The sequence below is a fragment of the Crocuta crocuta genome, unplaced genomic scaffold (assembly GCF_008692635.1).
Source record: "Crocuta crocuta isolate KB4526 unplaced genomic scaffold, BGI_CrCroc_1.0 scaffold143, whole genome shotgun sequence".
In the NCBI taxonomy this organism is placed as follows: domain Eukaryota; kingdom Metazoa; phylum Chordata; class Mammalia; order Carnivora; family Hyaenidae; genus Crocuta; species Crocuta crocuta.
Genome location: NW_027529175.1, coordinates 5949778 through 5964071, shown reverse-complemented (window position 1 = coordinate 5964071; position 14294 = coordinate 5949778). Strand labels below are relative to the sequence as shown.

Genomic DNA, 14294 nt, shown 5'->3' with positions numbered 1-14294 from the left:
TGTAAGCCTCTGGCTCCTGTGCTCAGAGACGTAGAGATGGATGGCTGAGACAAGCCTTAGATTTTGTTTTGCCTGTTTATTTTTGAAATGGAGTGTGTGCAGGGGAGGGACAGAGAGAGAGACAGAAGAAAGCTGACAGCAGAGCCCAATGTGGGGCTCGAACTCATGAACCCTGAGAGCATGACCTGAGCCAGAGTTGGGCTTTCAGTGGACCTAGCCACCCAGGTGTCCCTGTGACCAGCCTTTGCGTTGCAGTGGAAAAGGCCCAGGAATTTCACCTCCGCTCTCTGTGGGAGCCCTGTCCTGCGCCCCTGCCACTGAAGACAGTTCTCAGAGGCATGTCTGAGCCCGGGACCCTCGTTTCTGTGTCCGCAGTCATGCCCCACCCCCAGCGCTTCAGCGGGGAGAGCGTCGTGTCCTGGAGCGACCTGGACATCACCATCTCTGTGCCCTGGTACCTGGGGCTCATGTTCCGGACCAGGAAGGAGGACGGCGTGCTGATGGAGGCCACTGCGGGCGTGGCCTCCAAGCTCCATCTCCAGGTGAGGGAAGACCCACGTCCCACCCGGGCGCTGAGTGGTGCAGCCAGAGCTCCCAGCAGCGTCCCCCTGGAAGCTCAGGGCTCCCTGCGTCCAGGGACCCTCACCCCTGTGCTGCCTCTCTCTGCCCACACCTGCTGGTGGGTTCCCTGGCGTGAGCACGGGGCTCCCCGAGCACACAGGCAGGGACCCTCGCCCCTGTGCTGCCTCCCTCTGCCCGCACCGGCCCGGTGGGGTCCCTGGCGTGGGGAGGAAAGGAAACACAAGCCTGCTTTCCCAGCCAGCTGCACAATCTCGCCATTCATCCCAGGGACGAGTGCAGGGAATCCAGTGTGCGGCCACGATTCCCCCTGGGGGGATTGATTCCACCAATTTCTATTCTTTCTTTATGCCCGAGATGGGGGTGCACAGGACCAGCTGGACCCAGCAGCCTGGCTCCTCAGCTGCATAACTCAGCCCAGGCATGTTGTAGACAGCGGCTGTGGCCTCCACGCAGTTTGGATCTAAAGGGGGTGCGGGCAGCACCTGCAGGTGGAGGTGGGGGCCCCAGGACAGGAGATGGGCACCACGTGCGGGTCTGCACCCCGAGCTTGCGCTGTGCCGGTGGTTTCCTCAAAGTCCTCCTGGACGCTGAGTCTCTTCCTGTGTGGGCTCTCTTCACCTTTTTGGAATTTACTCTTTACTGTTTTGTTTCTTTTAAATGTCAGATAAGCAGTGGAGTTCTAAAAACTCTTAAATGCTTATTCATTTTTGAGACAGACAGAGCACGAGTGGGGGAGGGTGAGAGAGAGAGGGAGACACAGTATCTAAAGCAGCTCCAGGCTCTGAGCTGTCAGCACAGAGCCTGACTCGGGGTTCAAACTCATGAACCTGCGCCGAAGTCAGACACTCACCCGACGGAGCCACCCAGGTGCCCCTTCTAAAACCCTTTAAAAATGACTTAAACACACCGTGTTCCTTCGTTTTTGTGGCATAAATAGCTCCCCCTCGCGTCTTCCCAGCTCCATAGAGATTTCATGTGGAGAAACCAGGAAAGTTATTGCTGTTTGTGGAAGTCCCCAGTGACCTTGTCAGGCTGCCTTTGTGCCTCTGGCCTCGTGTCCTGGTGACCGGAAGGAGGGGCTCTCGCCCTCAATGCCAGCCTGCAGTTTTGAGACATTCGAGGGACCAGGAGACCATGCCGCCTGGGGCACCTAGGTGTGGTCCTGCTCTTTCTCGGCCCCAGATGCCTTCTGTCTGCAGTGACGCGGGTGGGACGGGAGGTTCATGAGCAAACCCTCCACCTCCAAGCCACACGGGGGCTCCCCCTCGACCAGGGGGCCACAACCGGGGATCGTCTCTCCTAGAAAGTCCACTTTATGACCCTTCTCAGAGCTGATCTGCCTCCTGACACAGCAGCGGCTTGTGGGACCCGTTCCTCTCTGCCGCCCGGGGAATGGTCATTCTACCTGGTGAGGAGTGGCCTTAGTTCCCAGACAGGGCAGGCTGTGCTGTGGTCAGAGAAGGTCAGGCGTGAGATGGACCCCATAGAGTGTCCACTCCAGTCTCTTTTTGCTCAGCAGAGGCCTAGAGACTCTGGGTTCTGAGCCCCATGGTTCCCTTGTCTCCCGGGCTCTGCACTGTCCACAGGACCCCCCTCCCATGGCCCCTGTGGGCTGTCCACATGGAAACACTTGCAAATGGCAGGGGCAGCGGGTGGGGACAGAGGCCCTGCCCGGCGCCCCCTGTGAGCTGCATGTGGGAGGTCAGCATGGGCAGGACGCCGAGGGCTCCCAGTAGACAGGCAGGCCGCAGACTTGCCCACAGATGAGTGAGGACAGGGCCCCAGGGAGGGGGCTGGGGGCTCAGAGCCCTGATGGATGCCTCTCTCTCCTCTACCTGCTCGCCTGCGTCACTCCTCGGTAGCTTTTCCAGCACGGACGCATACGGGGGGTGCTGAAGACACAGTTTGTGCATCTGGTAATTACAGCTGTCATTGTTTCTCCATATTAACCTTGATTTCGTAGGTTTACAGGCAGTCCCAGAAGTGAGGTACAGGCCAAAACTTGGCAAGCATGCTTCTGCCTCGGGATGGTATTTTTTTCCATGGCTGTCTCACTGTCGGAACAAATTAAATTGGCTGTTTTCAATTCAGGTGATGAATTGGAACTTGCAGGTTGTCATTTGGCAGCGGGGTCTTCGTAGGAAAAAGGTATGCTTTCAGGAGGAATAATGCTGAAAGCCACAGACTCCCATATTGTTTGAGTCATTACGTTCTGGGTAGCTAATCCAAAAATTTAGGGGTTTTTTTTGTTTTGTTTTGTTTTTGCCAGGGACTGTGGCCAGCCCGTCCCTGTGGAAGGCTGGGTGGTAAGAGGGGTGGCCTTGGAGGGAATCTTCCAGAAGTTAGTGGCCACCCAGAAGGCCGCTCCAGGACCCAAAGGCCAGTCAGCTGGGCGTTACTGGAATGTTCTGGGTTATTGCCACACGTATGTTTGAATGCAGGCCGCCTGCAGACCCTGTAAGCTCTGGGGGCAGCAGCGTAGGTGTTCCTGGCCTCCATAGCAGCCCAAATGATCTACGTAGTCCTCCTGCAGCCCAAACAATTTGGGTAATTGCTCTCTGGCGCCCTCACTCCACCTGCATTGTCAAGGGGGATAACCTGGCTGTTGTTGAATGCCCCTCTTCAATCTGGCAACAGACCTGAGGTGGTGAGCAGTTACTGTGCCTGTGCCTGGAATTCATTCTATTGCCTTTGTCTGTAGACATGTGTCATCTTTATTGTTGATCCACTGGCCTTAGGGTTTTGTTGGCAAGGAAGAAGCGTAGGCAGGGAAATTAAGCACCTTGACTTAAAACTTCTGTGGACAAATGGAGACAGAGCCTCAAAAGGTAAAAAGTCATCTTCATTCCACTTTCAGTTAAGACTAAAACCCAAAATATATTATTGGTTGCATCATCTTTGTAATCATTTAAAAACATTTTCTATTTTCCATTATGATTTCTTCTTTGATCCTGGATTTTCTTGATCAGCAAACAGGTGGTGTGTTCTAGTACATCATTTTGTTGTTGATTCTTGTGTAGTTGTAGGTCAGGGAAGGCAGGCTCTGTGATTTCAGACCTTTAAAATGTGTTGAGACCTGCTTTGCAGCCCAACGTTTCATTGTTTTTTGTTTGTTTTGTTTTTGTGAATGTCCCACCTATACCTTGAAAGAATATGTGTTCTGTGGCTGTGTTCTGTAGTGTTCTATATATGTCAAGTTCGTGAAATTTGTTAATTATAGCTTTTGTCAATTGTAGTGTGACTTTGTATGTCATTAGTAATTTTTTGTCTGCTCAGCTGCTGAGAGAGGTGCGTTTTAAAAGTTTGCAACTGTCATTGTGAATGTCTCTCTTCCTTTTAGTTCTGTCAAGTTTTGTTTTATAGGTTTTGAGGCTGTGTTATTAGGTGCATACAAATTTAGATTTGCTTTATTTTCCTGGACAGGCAACTTTGTCATGAAAATCATTTTATCTCTAGAATTTTTTGTTTGCCTTCACATCTACTTTGTCTCACATTAATAGAGCTACACCAGCTTTCTTTTGGTCAGTGTTTCAGTGTTGTGTCTTTTTCTAGCCTTTTACTTTCATCGTTTCTGAATCCTTATATTTTAACCTATTACTTGAAGCAGTCTTTAAATATGAGTATCTTAGGTTAGTTGCAGTGCTATTTTCTCATTTCCTTACACGTCTTTCAGCATGGTAGCTTAAATCTTGTCTCCCCAAATGTAATGTTTATCTACAGAAATAAGTCTAACGGTCACTTGAATCTGTCTCCTTGAAGGTTCTGTGATTCCCATTATTGTCCTTAAGTCTGTGTCTAATGATTCTATTTTATAAATTCCCCCCAGGGCAGGGGGTGGGGTGGTCTGTTTCCATCCATTCTTATTTGTGTCTCTTGGTTTTCGTGCACACTGTCTTATCTCCTCAGGTATGTGGTTATTTTTGATTGAGGGCTGAACATCACATTGAAAACGCAGAGGGAATTTGAAGCCAGAATGGTGGTGTTGCTGTCCCTCATGTTTGCTTCCGACGGGCACCCCCACATACCCTAGATGGGCTCCGAGTCCCAGTTTCTGTCGTCCTAGCCCCGGGAGCCTGGAAAGCATTGGCCAGCTTTCAGGCTCAGCTGTGTCTTCCAGAACCAGCTGGCAACCATCAGCAGAAGGAAACCCTAAGCTCATTTCTGCAGATTTCTATTTCCTACCTGGTTGTGGCTCTGTAACCTAGCCTTGAGTCACTCAGTATTTCATCTTGTGTTTCTAGGTATTCTCAGGAAGTGGGTTGGTCTATTAGGGGAAACAAGATCTTGGCATTACCCTGGCTATGTTTTCTTAAAACAGGAACGTCTTGGGCCAGTTACTTTGCCTATGGGTTTTTTTGTGGGTTTTTTTTGTTTATATAAATGTGGTGGCTTGAATCTTGTCTCATAAAGTGGAACATCTGCCCCCACAAATAAGAGCCCAGTAATCATCTGAGTCTGCGGTTGTTCCCAGTAATTAAGCCCAACGTGCTTTATCTTACCTGCCCTCTGTCCATATTTGACACTTTTCACCATGGAAGAAGGCATAGAGTTCTGAAGAGTGTTATAGACAACAAGAAATTACACTTGGCTTAATTTTTAGGTCTGTCTTTGGCCCAGTGCCCTGTAGTAAGTCTGTCTGCCCGCCTTTGTTAAGCGACTGCGCAGCATTTTTGCTGTCATCACATCAGTTGGTAGGCCTGGCTCTCCCCATCCTACAGATCCTAGACAACCACGTCCAGTTCGAGGTGTCCCATGGCCCTTCCGACATGGCATCCATGAGGTTGTCCAGGTCACGTGTGACTGATGGAGAATGGCACCACCTGTTGATAGAACTGAAGAGCGCCAAGGAAGGCAAGGACATCAAATACCTGGCAGTCATGACCTTGGACTATGGGATGGACCAGGTGAGTTGGCACCTATATCCTCTTTGGGACACCACTGGGTCTACAGGAGAACAGAGTGACCCCTCTGTGTACCAGGACCTGCCGGAGCCCTAGAGGATTTGGGGACACACATTCTGGACCCCCCTGAGTTTGGATCTCACATTCTGTCTTATGCTGTGGTCACCAGTGTCAGTACCTCCTCCCCCTTCTGGACGGGGACTCAGGAACTGGACTTCAACCATCTATTACCCCATCGTGGTGCTGCTAGTGCCTTCAGCAGTGGTTACTTTTAGCAGAGCTGTCCTGAGTAATGACTGTGGCTTGGTGCTGTGCTTCTGGGGTAGAAAGATCCATAAAACACGGGTCCTTGCCCTCAGAGTGGGTGGCATGTGAAGGTGGGTGAGCAGATGAGCCTGGGTTCTAGAGGGGACCGAGAGACCTGCATCCCGCATGGGCAGCCGGCATCCTGAGCATGCTTGATGAACCACACTAGATTTCCACTGTTCGTGGCTGGTAACAAGAGGCATATTCTCTGGGAAGTCCACCCACTTTAGGGACTACTTCTGAATTTTGTGTCCTTGAAGCCCAGGCTCATCTCACACCTGGTTCTGAGGATAAATAGCTCTCCTGTTCCACGTGCAGCCTTCCAGGGCCTGAGGGTCCAGCAGAGACGTTCTTACATCCCCACCACAGTGGATGTACTTTTCATTTGCTGCCGTCTTCTAGTTCACCAGCATTTTCTTACAGGGGCTCATCAGTGGTGCCCGTTACAGAGGTGGGAGGGTTGTCCACATTCCCCCAGCTGACCATCTTGGCTGGGCCGGGGTGGGGATGTGTATCCTGTGTGACCCAGTCCCCACTCCTGCCTGTCACACACAGACAGCTGCGTTCTCTCCTGAGAAGGCTGAGCCAAACTCACCCCTCTGTTTGGGGGCCCACGTGTCCTCAGGCCGTGGGGAGTTTGCCAGAGCGCCCATGTATTTGAGCATGTTCTTCCTGGAAGATGTTTCAGGAATGGTGGACGTAGCCCCTCTTCTCCCTGCACAGGACACGGTGCAGATTGGGAACCAGCTTCCGGGGTTGAAGATGAGAAGCATTGTCGTGGGCGGTGTGTCTGAGGATAAGGTCTCTGTGCAGCGCGGTTTCCGGGGCTGCATTCAGGTACGGCAGAGCCATGGCGCCAGCACCTCCCCTCCCCCCAGTGGCCGGCACAGGGCTGCCTGCACCACAGTCTGGGCCTTTGGTTCACCTGCTGCTTCTCAGTAAATGAGTCATTTTTCTAACAGCCAACCCAAGCTTAACAGATCCTGCTTCTAATTTAGACCCTTCCTCCCCAGGGTCCCCTCCAGTCTTTCCCCGTCATCCCTGTCACTGCATCTCAGTCAGCCTCTGCAGCTTTGCCTTCATGTCCTGTGTGGCACGTGCCCCCTGCTGCCTCCCCCGGCCCCCCCACACCCACCTGAATGGGGCCCATGGTCATGGCCCAGAGCAGTGTCCTAGTAGCAGCCAGAGTGAGCTGTCGAGTCCCTTCACTCATGTGCTCCTAGCCTCCCACTGCAGGGAAATAAACTCCTGACCTGCCTCCTCTCCCCCTCCACTGCCCCCACCCTCCCCGGTGACCGTCAGTGTAGTCCCCGAACCCCTCCCACTGCACCGTCCTCCAGCTTGGAACTTGCCTTGTGAGGACCCACTGCAGTGTTGTGCGGGCGGCCCCTTTACCAGCCGATTGCCCCCTGCCCCCATGAGCCATGTTGCCCACCTTCATCCGCGGCCAGGCTCTCTCAACACCTGTACGTACTTCCCCTTCATGACACCAGCCATGGAATTGTCGGAATGCAGACTCAAGTCTGTCTTCGTGTCCAGGCAGCTGGTCTCCCTGCCTGGCACACATGCAGTTCCCAGCTCTGTGCATAAATGAAGTGTTTCTTTTTGAGGAGCAAGAGCATTCTGGGGGTCCCCTCTCAGCCCCTGGTTACTTTGTGGGGTTTCTCCAACCCCAAGACACTGGGCTGAGTCTGGCTACCCCTTTTTACCTCAGGGGGTGAGAATGGGGGAGACGTCCACCAACATCGCCACGCTCAACATGAACGATGCCCTCAAGGTCAGGGTGAAGGATGGCTGTGACATGGAGGACCCATGTTCGTCCAGCCCCTGCCCTCCCCATAGCCGCTGCCGTGATGCCTGGGACGCCTACTCCTGCATCTGTGACAAAGGTGGGAGCTGGCGCCCACACCCCCTCTGCCCTGCAGCCCATCTGCAGAGGGCGGTGCCTTGGTGTTGAAAATACATGGAGGGGAGCTAACTTGGAGCACCCCCATTCCTCTGCGGGGACCAGAGCCTCATCACTAAGGAGTGGGCCCTCGCTTTCTTGTTTGGTGTTTGCTTTTATTTTTACTTATTTAAAATGTTTATGTTTGAGAGAGAGAGAGACTGCGAGTAGGGGCAGAGAGAGAGATTAGACACAGAATCCAAAGCAGGCTCTGGGCTCCAAGCTGTTAGCACAGAGCCCGATGTAGGACTCGAACCCATAACCTATAAGATGACAACCTGAGCAGAAGTCAGATGCTCAACTGACTGAGCCTCCCAGGCGCCCCCTTTTGATTTTTTAAGTTTTTTTTTGGGGGGGAGGGGGAGTTGTTTTTTTGAGAGAGAGAAAGAGAGAGCGAGAGCGAGCAGGGGAGGGGCATAAAGAGGGAGAGAGAATCCCAAGCAGGCTCAGCACAGAGCCCAGTGTGGGGCTTGAACTCCTGAACCGTGAGATCATGACCTGAGCCGAAGTCAGATGGTTAACCGACTGAGCCACCCAGGCGCCCTGGGCCTTTTCTTCTTACTTAAAGTTCGTCCTCACCTGGGTAACAGGGGACCCTCCAGGTTCTATCCTCAGGGCGCATGATGGTGGTGGAGAGAATTCGTGAACAACCCCCACTGTGGATCACGCTCTCCGCAGTCACCCTGAATGTTGAGGTGTTACAGTCCTGCTCCACTTATCCCCGTCCCCCGTGTGTCCTGGGAAGGCTGGGCCTCCCTACTCCGTGCCTTCTTCCTCCCTTGGTGGCCTGGGAGGCCCATTCCTCTGCCTTTCTAAGTTGACCCCTAAATGTATATTTCCCGGGACTCCCAGCATCCCCCCACCTTCCATCGGGGGAGTAGCCTGAAGAGCTGGGGAAGCCGCAGTCACTTGTGACGTCTTCAGCTGCCGGCTGGGGCTCCTAAGGGCAAGCCCGCGAAGCCGTGGGCAGATGCTGGCTGGGGGGTAATGCTGGCCTGTCCCCACAGGGTATTTCGGAAGGAAGTGCGTGGACGTGTGCTACCTGAATCCCTGTGAGCACGTCTCAGCCTGTGTGCACAGCCCCAGCTCCCCGCGGGGTTACGTGTGTGAATGCGGGCCCAGTCACTATGGGCAGTACTGCGAGAACAAGTAAGATGGCCCCCTGTCCATGTCCAGCTGTGCACGAAGCAGGCGGGCGCTGAGGGGCGGGGGGCCTGGCCTGCAAGCCAGAATGCAGCGTGGCTTTGTGGAGGCCACGGAGCCCTGGCAGAAATGTGGCAAGGTGGAGTGTGGGTCTCAGAGGGCCCCAGCGGCTGTGTGGAGTGGGATGGGAGCAGGTGAGAGCTAGAGGCAGGGAGGCCAGGAGGCTGATTGTGTCCCCAGGGGCTGGCATTGCAGGCGCAGAGGGCTGTGGAGGTGGGAGGGAGAAGGTCCTAGAAGTCCTGGGACATCCAGACTGTTAAGTGCAGATCCATGAACATCTGACTAGAGCCTCTGGCTTGGCAGTTCATCTGTGGTTATTTTTATGTCCCTGCTGTGTACACAGTCAGTACTAAATAATTGTTGCCAGATGAGCGAGGGAGTATGAGAGGCTCACTGCCAGGTGGGGGATGGGATGCCATTAGCGGAGACCACGAACACAGGGCAGAACCAGAAGGACATTGGGTTGGGGGGAACGTCCCACAGGTGATGCTCAGGTGAGTGGTCAGGTTGGGAGCAGAGGAAGGGTGACCGTGACATGTAGCGGTCAGAGCGTGGGGCACATGCATCTGGGCCTGCTGGGCTCCCAGGACAGGACTGAGACCGTGTCGTGACTCTGAATGCCCCGGGCCTGGCCCGTAGCTACATGGAGCTGACCACGGTTCACATCATATCCATGGAAAGGCAGCTCTGAGCCTCTATGGGGACATTTGCTCAGGGCACCTAGGAAAGCACGGATGCCCCAGAATGCCTTCCTCAGGATCTGTGTAATGAATACCTTTTGCCAGTAGACACCCCGGATCCTGTGAGGTGGCCCAGGGTAGCCAGGCCCAGTCTGCTTTGCTGGGGCTCAGGTTGAGGAAGGCTGGCCCAGCGGTGCGGTCACTCGTCATTGAGCCCCCCGTGAGCCAGGCATCCTGGGTGGATGCAGAGGAGTGCCATCCCCACGGCATGGAATGTGGCGAGGTCACGCCGATGGGACTGAGACCCGGTGTGGGTTGCTCACCTGTTCTGGCTAGAAGGAAAGATAGTGAGCAAACAAACTATTTTAGAAAGAAGATTAGTAGGTAGGAGTCCTCCAGACAAGGGGCCCCTGGAGTCTGGGATCCTAAAGGGTCATGAGAGAGAGAGGTTGGGGGCCAGCAGGGGGTAAACGGAGGCCCCTGCAGGGGGAGGGCGGGCCCAGGAGCAGGCGAGCTGAGACTCCCAGCCTCCGCCAGTCCTCCTCTGGCTCCAGGAACGGTTCTGCACACCTTCCCTGTGCTGTGCTATTTTCCCACCAGGATCGACCTCCCGTGCCCCAAAGGCTGGTGGGGGAACCCCGTGTGCGGCCCTTGCCACTGTGCCGTCGGCAAGGGCTTCGATCCTGACTGCAACAAGACCAATGGCCAGTGTCAGTGCAAGGTGAGAGGCCCGGCCTGTGGACAGGTGGTGGCTGTGTCCCCTCCACCACCTGGGGTAGCCAGCCCCTCGGGATGGGTGAGTGCGCATACGTGTACACGCATGTGCGTACACACGTGCACGCACACACATCCACCCGGACACACATACACCTGCACACGGGCACATGCGCGTGATCTGCGCATGTGAGCTCAGGTCCTGAGCCTGGAGAAGTCGCAGCTCACCAGTGTCCCAAGTACACCTGGGCTGCTCTTCATCCATCCGCTGGTTTGGCCTGTGGGAACCCGAGTCCTCGGCCCAACGTGGCATAGGTAAAAGAAACGAGTCTGAGAGGTGGCTCACCTCAGTGCCAGCTGCCGTTCTCCCTCTGTGCCATTCTCCCAGTCTTTCCCCAACTTCCTCTCCCTGATGGATGCAAGTTTTAAGCCACGAGAAGCTTTGCCCGTCCCCACCCGGACCATCGGTCATCCTCGTGTGTGGCACGGAGCCATCTCCTTGTGGTGCCAGACTGCCGCAGGACTCTCAGCCAGCCCATAGGATGCTGCCCCCTGGGCATCCTGCAAAATGCCATGCATCTTCAGAACCGCTGTGGAGCTGCTGGTCACTTGAAACCCAGAGAGAGATCTGCCCCCCCCGATGAGGGACACACCTGCCAGGGTGGGAAGTGGCCGTCACGTTACCCCCGTGCTCCCAGCCGTTTAGTGTCAGTAACGTCCCCCATGTGCCACGGTGCTTCTGAAAACGGAAGGCCATCTCCTGAAACACTTAAATCTGCTCTGGCCAGAGCAGGTCAGGACTGGGCCAACCACATGGAGCCAGACCGGTTGGGGCATACGTGGGAGGAAGGTGGGGAGCACGGTGGGGAGTGGATTTGGGGAAAATGCACCTAGGATTATTTGTTTGCAATCAGAAATCCTAGAAAATGCACAATGGTATCTAAAAGACGACAATGATACCCATCTCCCCTCCCAGGGCAACTGCTCACATTCTAGGGCCTCCTTCTAGGCACTAAAACCCACACAGTGGGGATGGCTTCATGCTCCCCCCCTGACACAGGAGCCTGAACATAGGCCGTGGCTCTGCCCAAGTCACAGCCCCTTCCCAGGCTTTAGCGGGGGACACTTGAGTGACCTGGCAAGGACGGTGTGTCCAGGATGGGTGCAAACCTGGCACTTGCGATCTGAAGCCCATGCTCTTGACCGTCACCTTGACCTGCTGGGTGGTGGACATTCAGGTGGCTTCTGGTTTCTCACAGTTGAAAGAAAGATGCTGTAAGGGCCATCCTTGTCCATAAATTTCCATTTGAACCCAATATTTTTTAGGACAGATATGCAGGCTTCCCACGGCAAGTCTTGGCTGAGAAGTTAGAAGGGTGCTTTCCTGGAAAATGCACCTGCCCCATCTGGCTTGGTGGGCGCCTGAGAAGCCCCCCGCGGGGGGATGTGGGTGGAGGACAGTGGGGAGAGGAGCGATGCTGTAAAGGTGATGCGCTTTGGAAGAATCTGAGGGTGTAGAGCCCCCGCTGGTATGTGGAGTCCCACGTGCTGCTTCTGGCTTTTGCAGGAGAATTACTACAGGCCCCCGGATCAGGACGCCTGCCTGCCCTGTGACTGCTTCCCGCACGGTTCCCACAGCCGCGCCTGTGACATGGACACTGGGCAGTGTGTCTGCAAGTCTGGCGTCATCGGCCGTCAGTGTAACCGCTGTGACAACCCTTTCGCTGAGGTCACCATGCTTGGCTGTGAAGGTCCGAGCTGCCCCTTGAGCCCCTCGGGCCACATCACGGGGATGGGCTGCTGGGTGTGTGCGCACCCATGTCCCCTTGTGCACTGCGTGCCCCCGTGGGCACCACACACTCCTGGGGCTTGGGGAGAGGTCAGCAGCCTCCTAATCTGTCTGTTTCCATGGGGGCTTCTATTGACCTGGCCCCGGCGGTGGGCATGGATCAGAGCCAGGGTCACCCCCTCCCACGTTCTCACACCGATGGGGGTGTTGCAGGGGTCCAGTTCTTGATGCAGGTGGAGCATGTGGGGAGCCCTACACCTTCACGGGCACAGCCAGCCCCCGCTGAGCAGCCCTCTTTTCCCCCTGTACCCCAGTGATCTACAATGGATGTCCCAGAGCATTTGAGGCCGGCATCTGGTGGCCACAGACCAAATTCGGGCAGCCGGCTGCAGTACCATGCCCCAAGGGATCCATGGGTAAGTGCCGTGGCCCGTGGCATTTGTTCCAGGCGGGAAATTGGTCAAGGCGTGTGGCTTGCGGGAGGCGTGGCCAAAGCATAGGAACTCGGGATTTTCTGTGTTGATGAAACTTTGTTTCCTTAACCATCAGTGACAAAAAAGCTGTTAATGCAGACATGAAGAGCACAGTGGCCAGGATCGGACAGGCTGCTTCATTGTTCCCAGCACTGGGTTCTCTGTGATACGGGGTGGGAGCCACATTCGCGCCCCGAGGAGTGTCGGGAGATCCAGTGAGACCACATGCTAGAGTCAGATTTGCGGCAGGCATGAGGCACATGGACACTTCGTCATTTAGCAAATGATGGATCTGATTTCTCTTCTCATGGACTTGCTCACGTGTTTGCTCGTAATCACTGGGCAGCCCATGTGGCCCCTGGTGTGAGGGGAGAGAGCTAGAGTGGGCTTTGTGGCCATGGCACCTGCCTGGCCCCAGGGCAGCCCAGGGGCGTGCATCACACCTGGAGTTCACATCTCCAGTGAACACACGGGGTTAACATGCATTCAGATAAACAAGCATAATTAACAGTTGGAATTTTAGGGTGTCCTCTCTGTTCCCCATTTCCTAGGGAACGCAGTCCGGCACTGCAGCGGGGAGAAGGGCTGGCTGCCCCCGGACCTCTTCAACTGCACCACCATCTCCTTCATGGAGCTCAAAGCTCTGGTAGGCCCGGGCCACGGGGGCGTGTGTGCAGACAGGGTACAGTAGGGCGCGGGCGCGAGGCCACCCTATTGGCAGGGGGCTGGGCGAGGCTTGGGAACATCGGCACCCACGTCTGTTCGGGGCACCCATGGTGGAGCGCGGCTGCTCTCCCTGTCGGGACCCGCCCTCCGCCTGGATCTGGAAACGCAGAGTCCCCATGTTCCGGTCCTCTGCCCCTGATCTCACCCATTTGTCCCGTCTTTCTCTGGGCTTCTTCCCTTGGTGGCCTCTTTTTGGCCTGACGGCCCCTCCTTTGTGATTCTGTAGCTCACAGCCAGAGTTCATCTTTGGTTTTTGGATTTTTAAAGTCCTCGTGTGACAAGGACATTTCTACCAGAAAGTAACAGATTTCTGAGTAACTGTACCAGCTGTGCAAATGCCTCATGCGCTCCTTCTTTCCAGAATGAGAAGCTGAGTCGTAACGAGACGCGGATGGACAGCGACCGGTCCCTGCGGCTGGCCAAGGCGCTGCGCAATGCCACCCAGCACACAGGGGCGCTCTTTGGCAGCGACGTGCGGACGGCCTCCCAGCTGCTGGGCCGTGTCCTGCTGCATGAGAGTGGCCAGCAGGGCTTTGAGCTGGCAGCCACGCGGGACGCCCACTTCCACGAGGTGAGGGCATGGGACGGGTAGCTCTCGGGGAGGCCCCGCCGGCTGAGGACACGCTGTGGGCGCAGGTGCCCCGTGGGGGCTTGGCAGGGTCTGCGCTCAGCATTCAAGGTGGCTGTACCTAGCACCCTTAAGGCAAAAGTTGACTCTGCACCTTAGCTGCCACCAGGGCCAGTGAGGTTGATGGTAGATGTTAGGGGCATTTAGGCGAGGGCACGGGCAGGTCACGATCTCAGTGGTGGAGACAGTCGTGGCCACTGACTGCTCAGTACCAGCATCCTGTGTGGTTTATGTGAATCAGCCCCTCACTCTCACACATTCTGTGATACAGCGTGGTTACTGCCTCATTTTACAAGTAAGGAAACTGAGGCAGAGAGCACCAGGGACACACAAGTTGTGAGGGGGCT

At 55.3% G+C, this 14294-nt stretch overlaps 1 protein-coding gene across 1 annotated transcript in view; it reads left to right on the top strand.

Moving 5' to 3' along the window:
- CELSR1 (cadherin EGF LAG seven-pass G-type receptor 1) overlaps positions 1-14294 on the top strand; it is a 134367-nt gene that overhangs the window by 96748 nt on the left and 23325 nt on the right. Inside the window, exons 12-21 of the mRNA XM_077757901.1 lie at positions 376-542; positions 5301-5486; positions 6513-6626; positions 7504-7678; positions 8742-8883; positions 10218-10338; positions 11899-12082; positions 12435-12536; positions 13145-13239; positions 13681-13890. Coding sequence (XP_077614027.1) covers positions 376-542; positions 5301-5486; positions 6513-6626; positions 7504-7678; positions 8742-8883; positions 10218-10338; positions 11899-12082; positions 12435-12536; positions 13145-13239; positions 13681-13890 — 1496 coding nt within the window. The remainder of the gene's footprint in view (positions 1-375; positions 543-5300; positions 5487-6512; positions 6627-7503; positions 7679-8741; positions 8884-10217; positions 10339-11898; positions 12083-12434; positions 12537-13144; positions 13240-13680; positions 13891-14294) is intronic.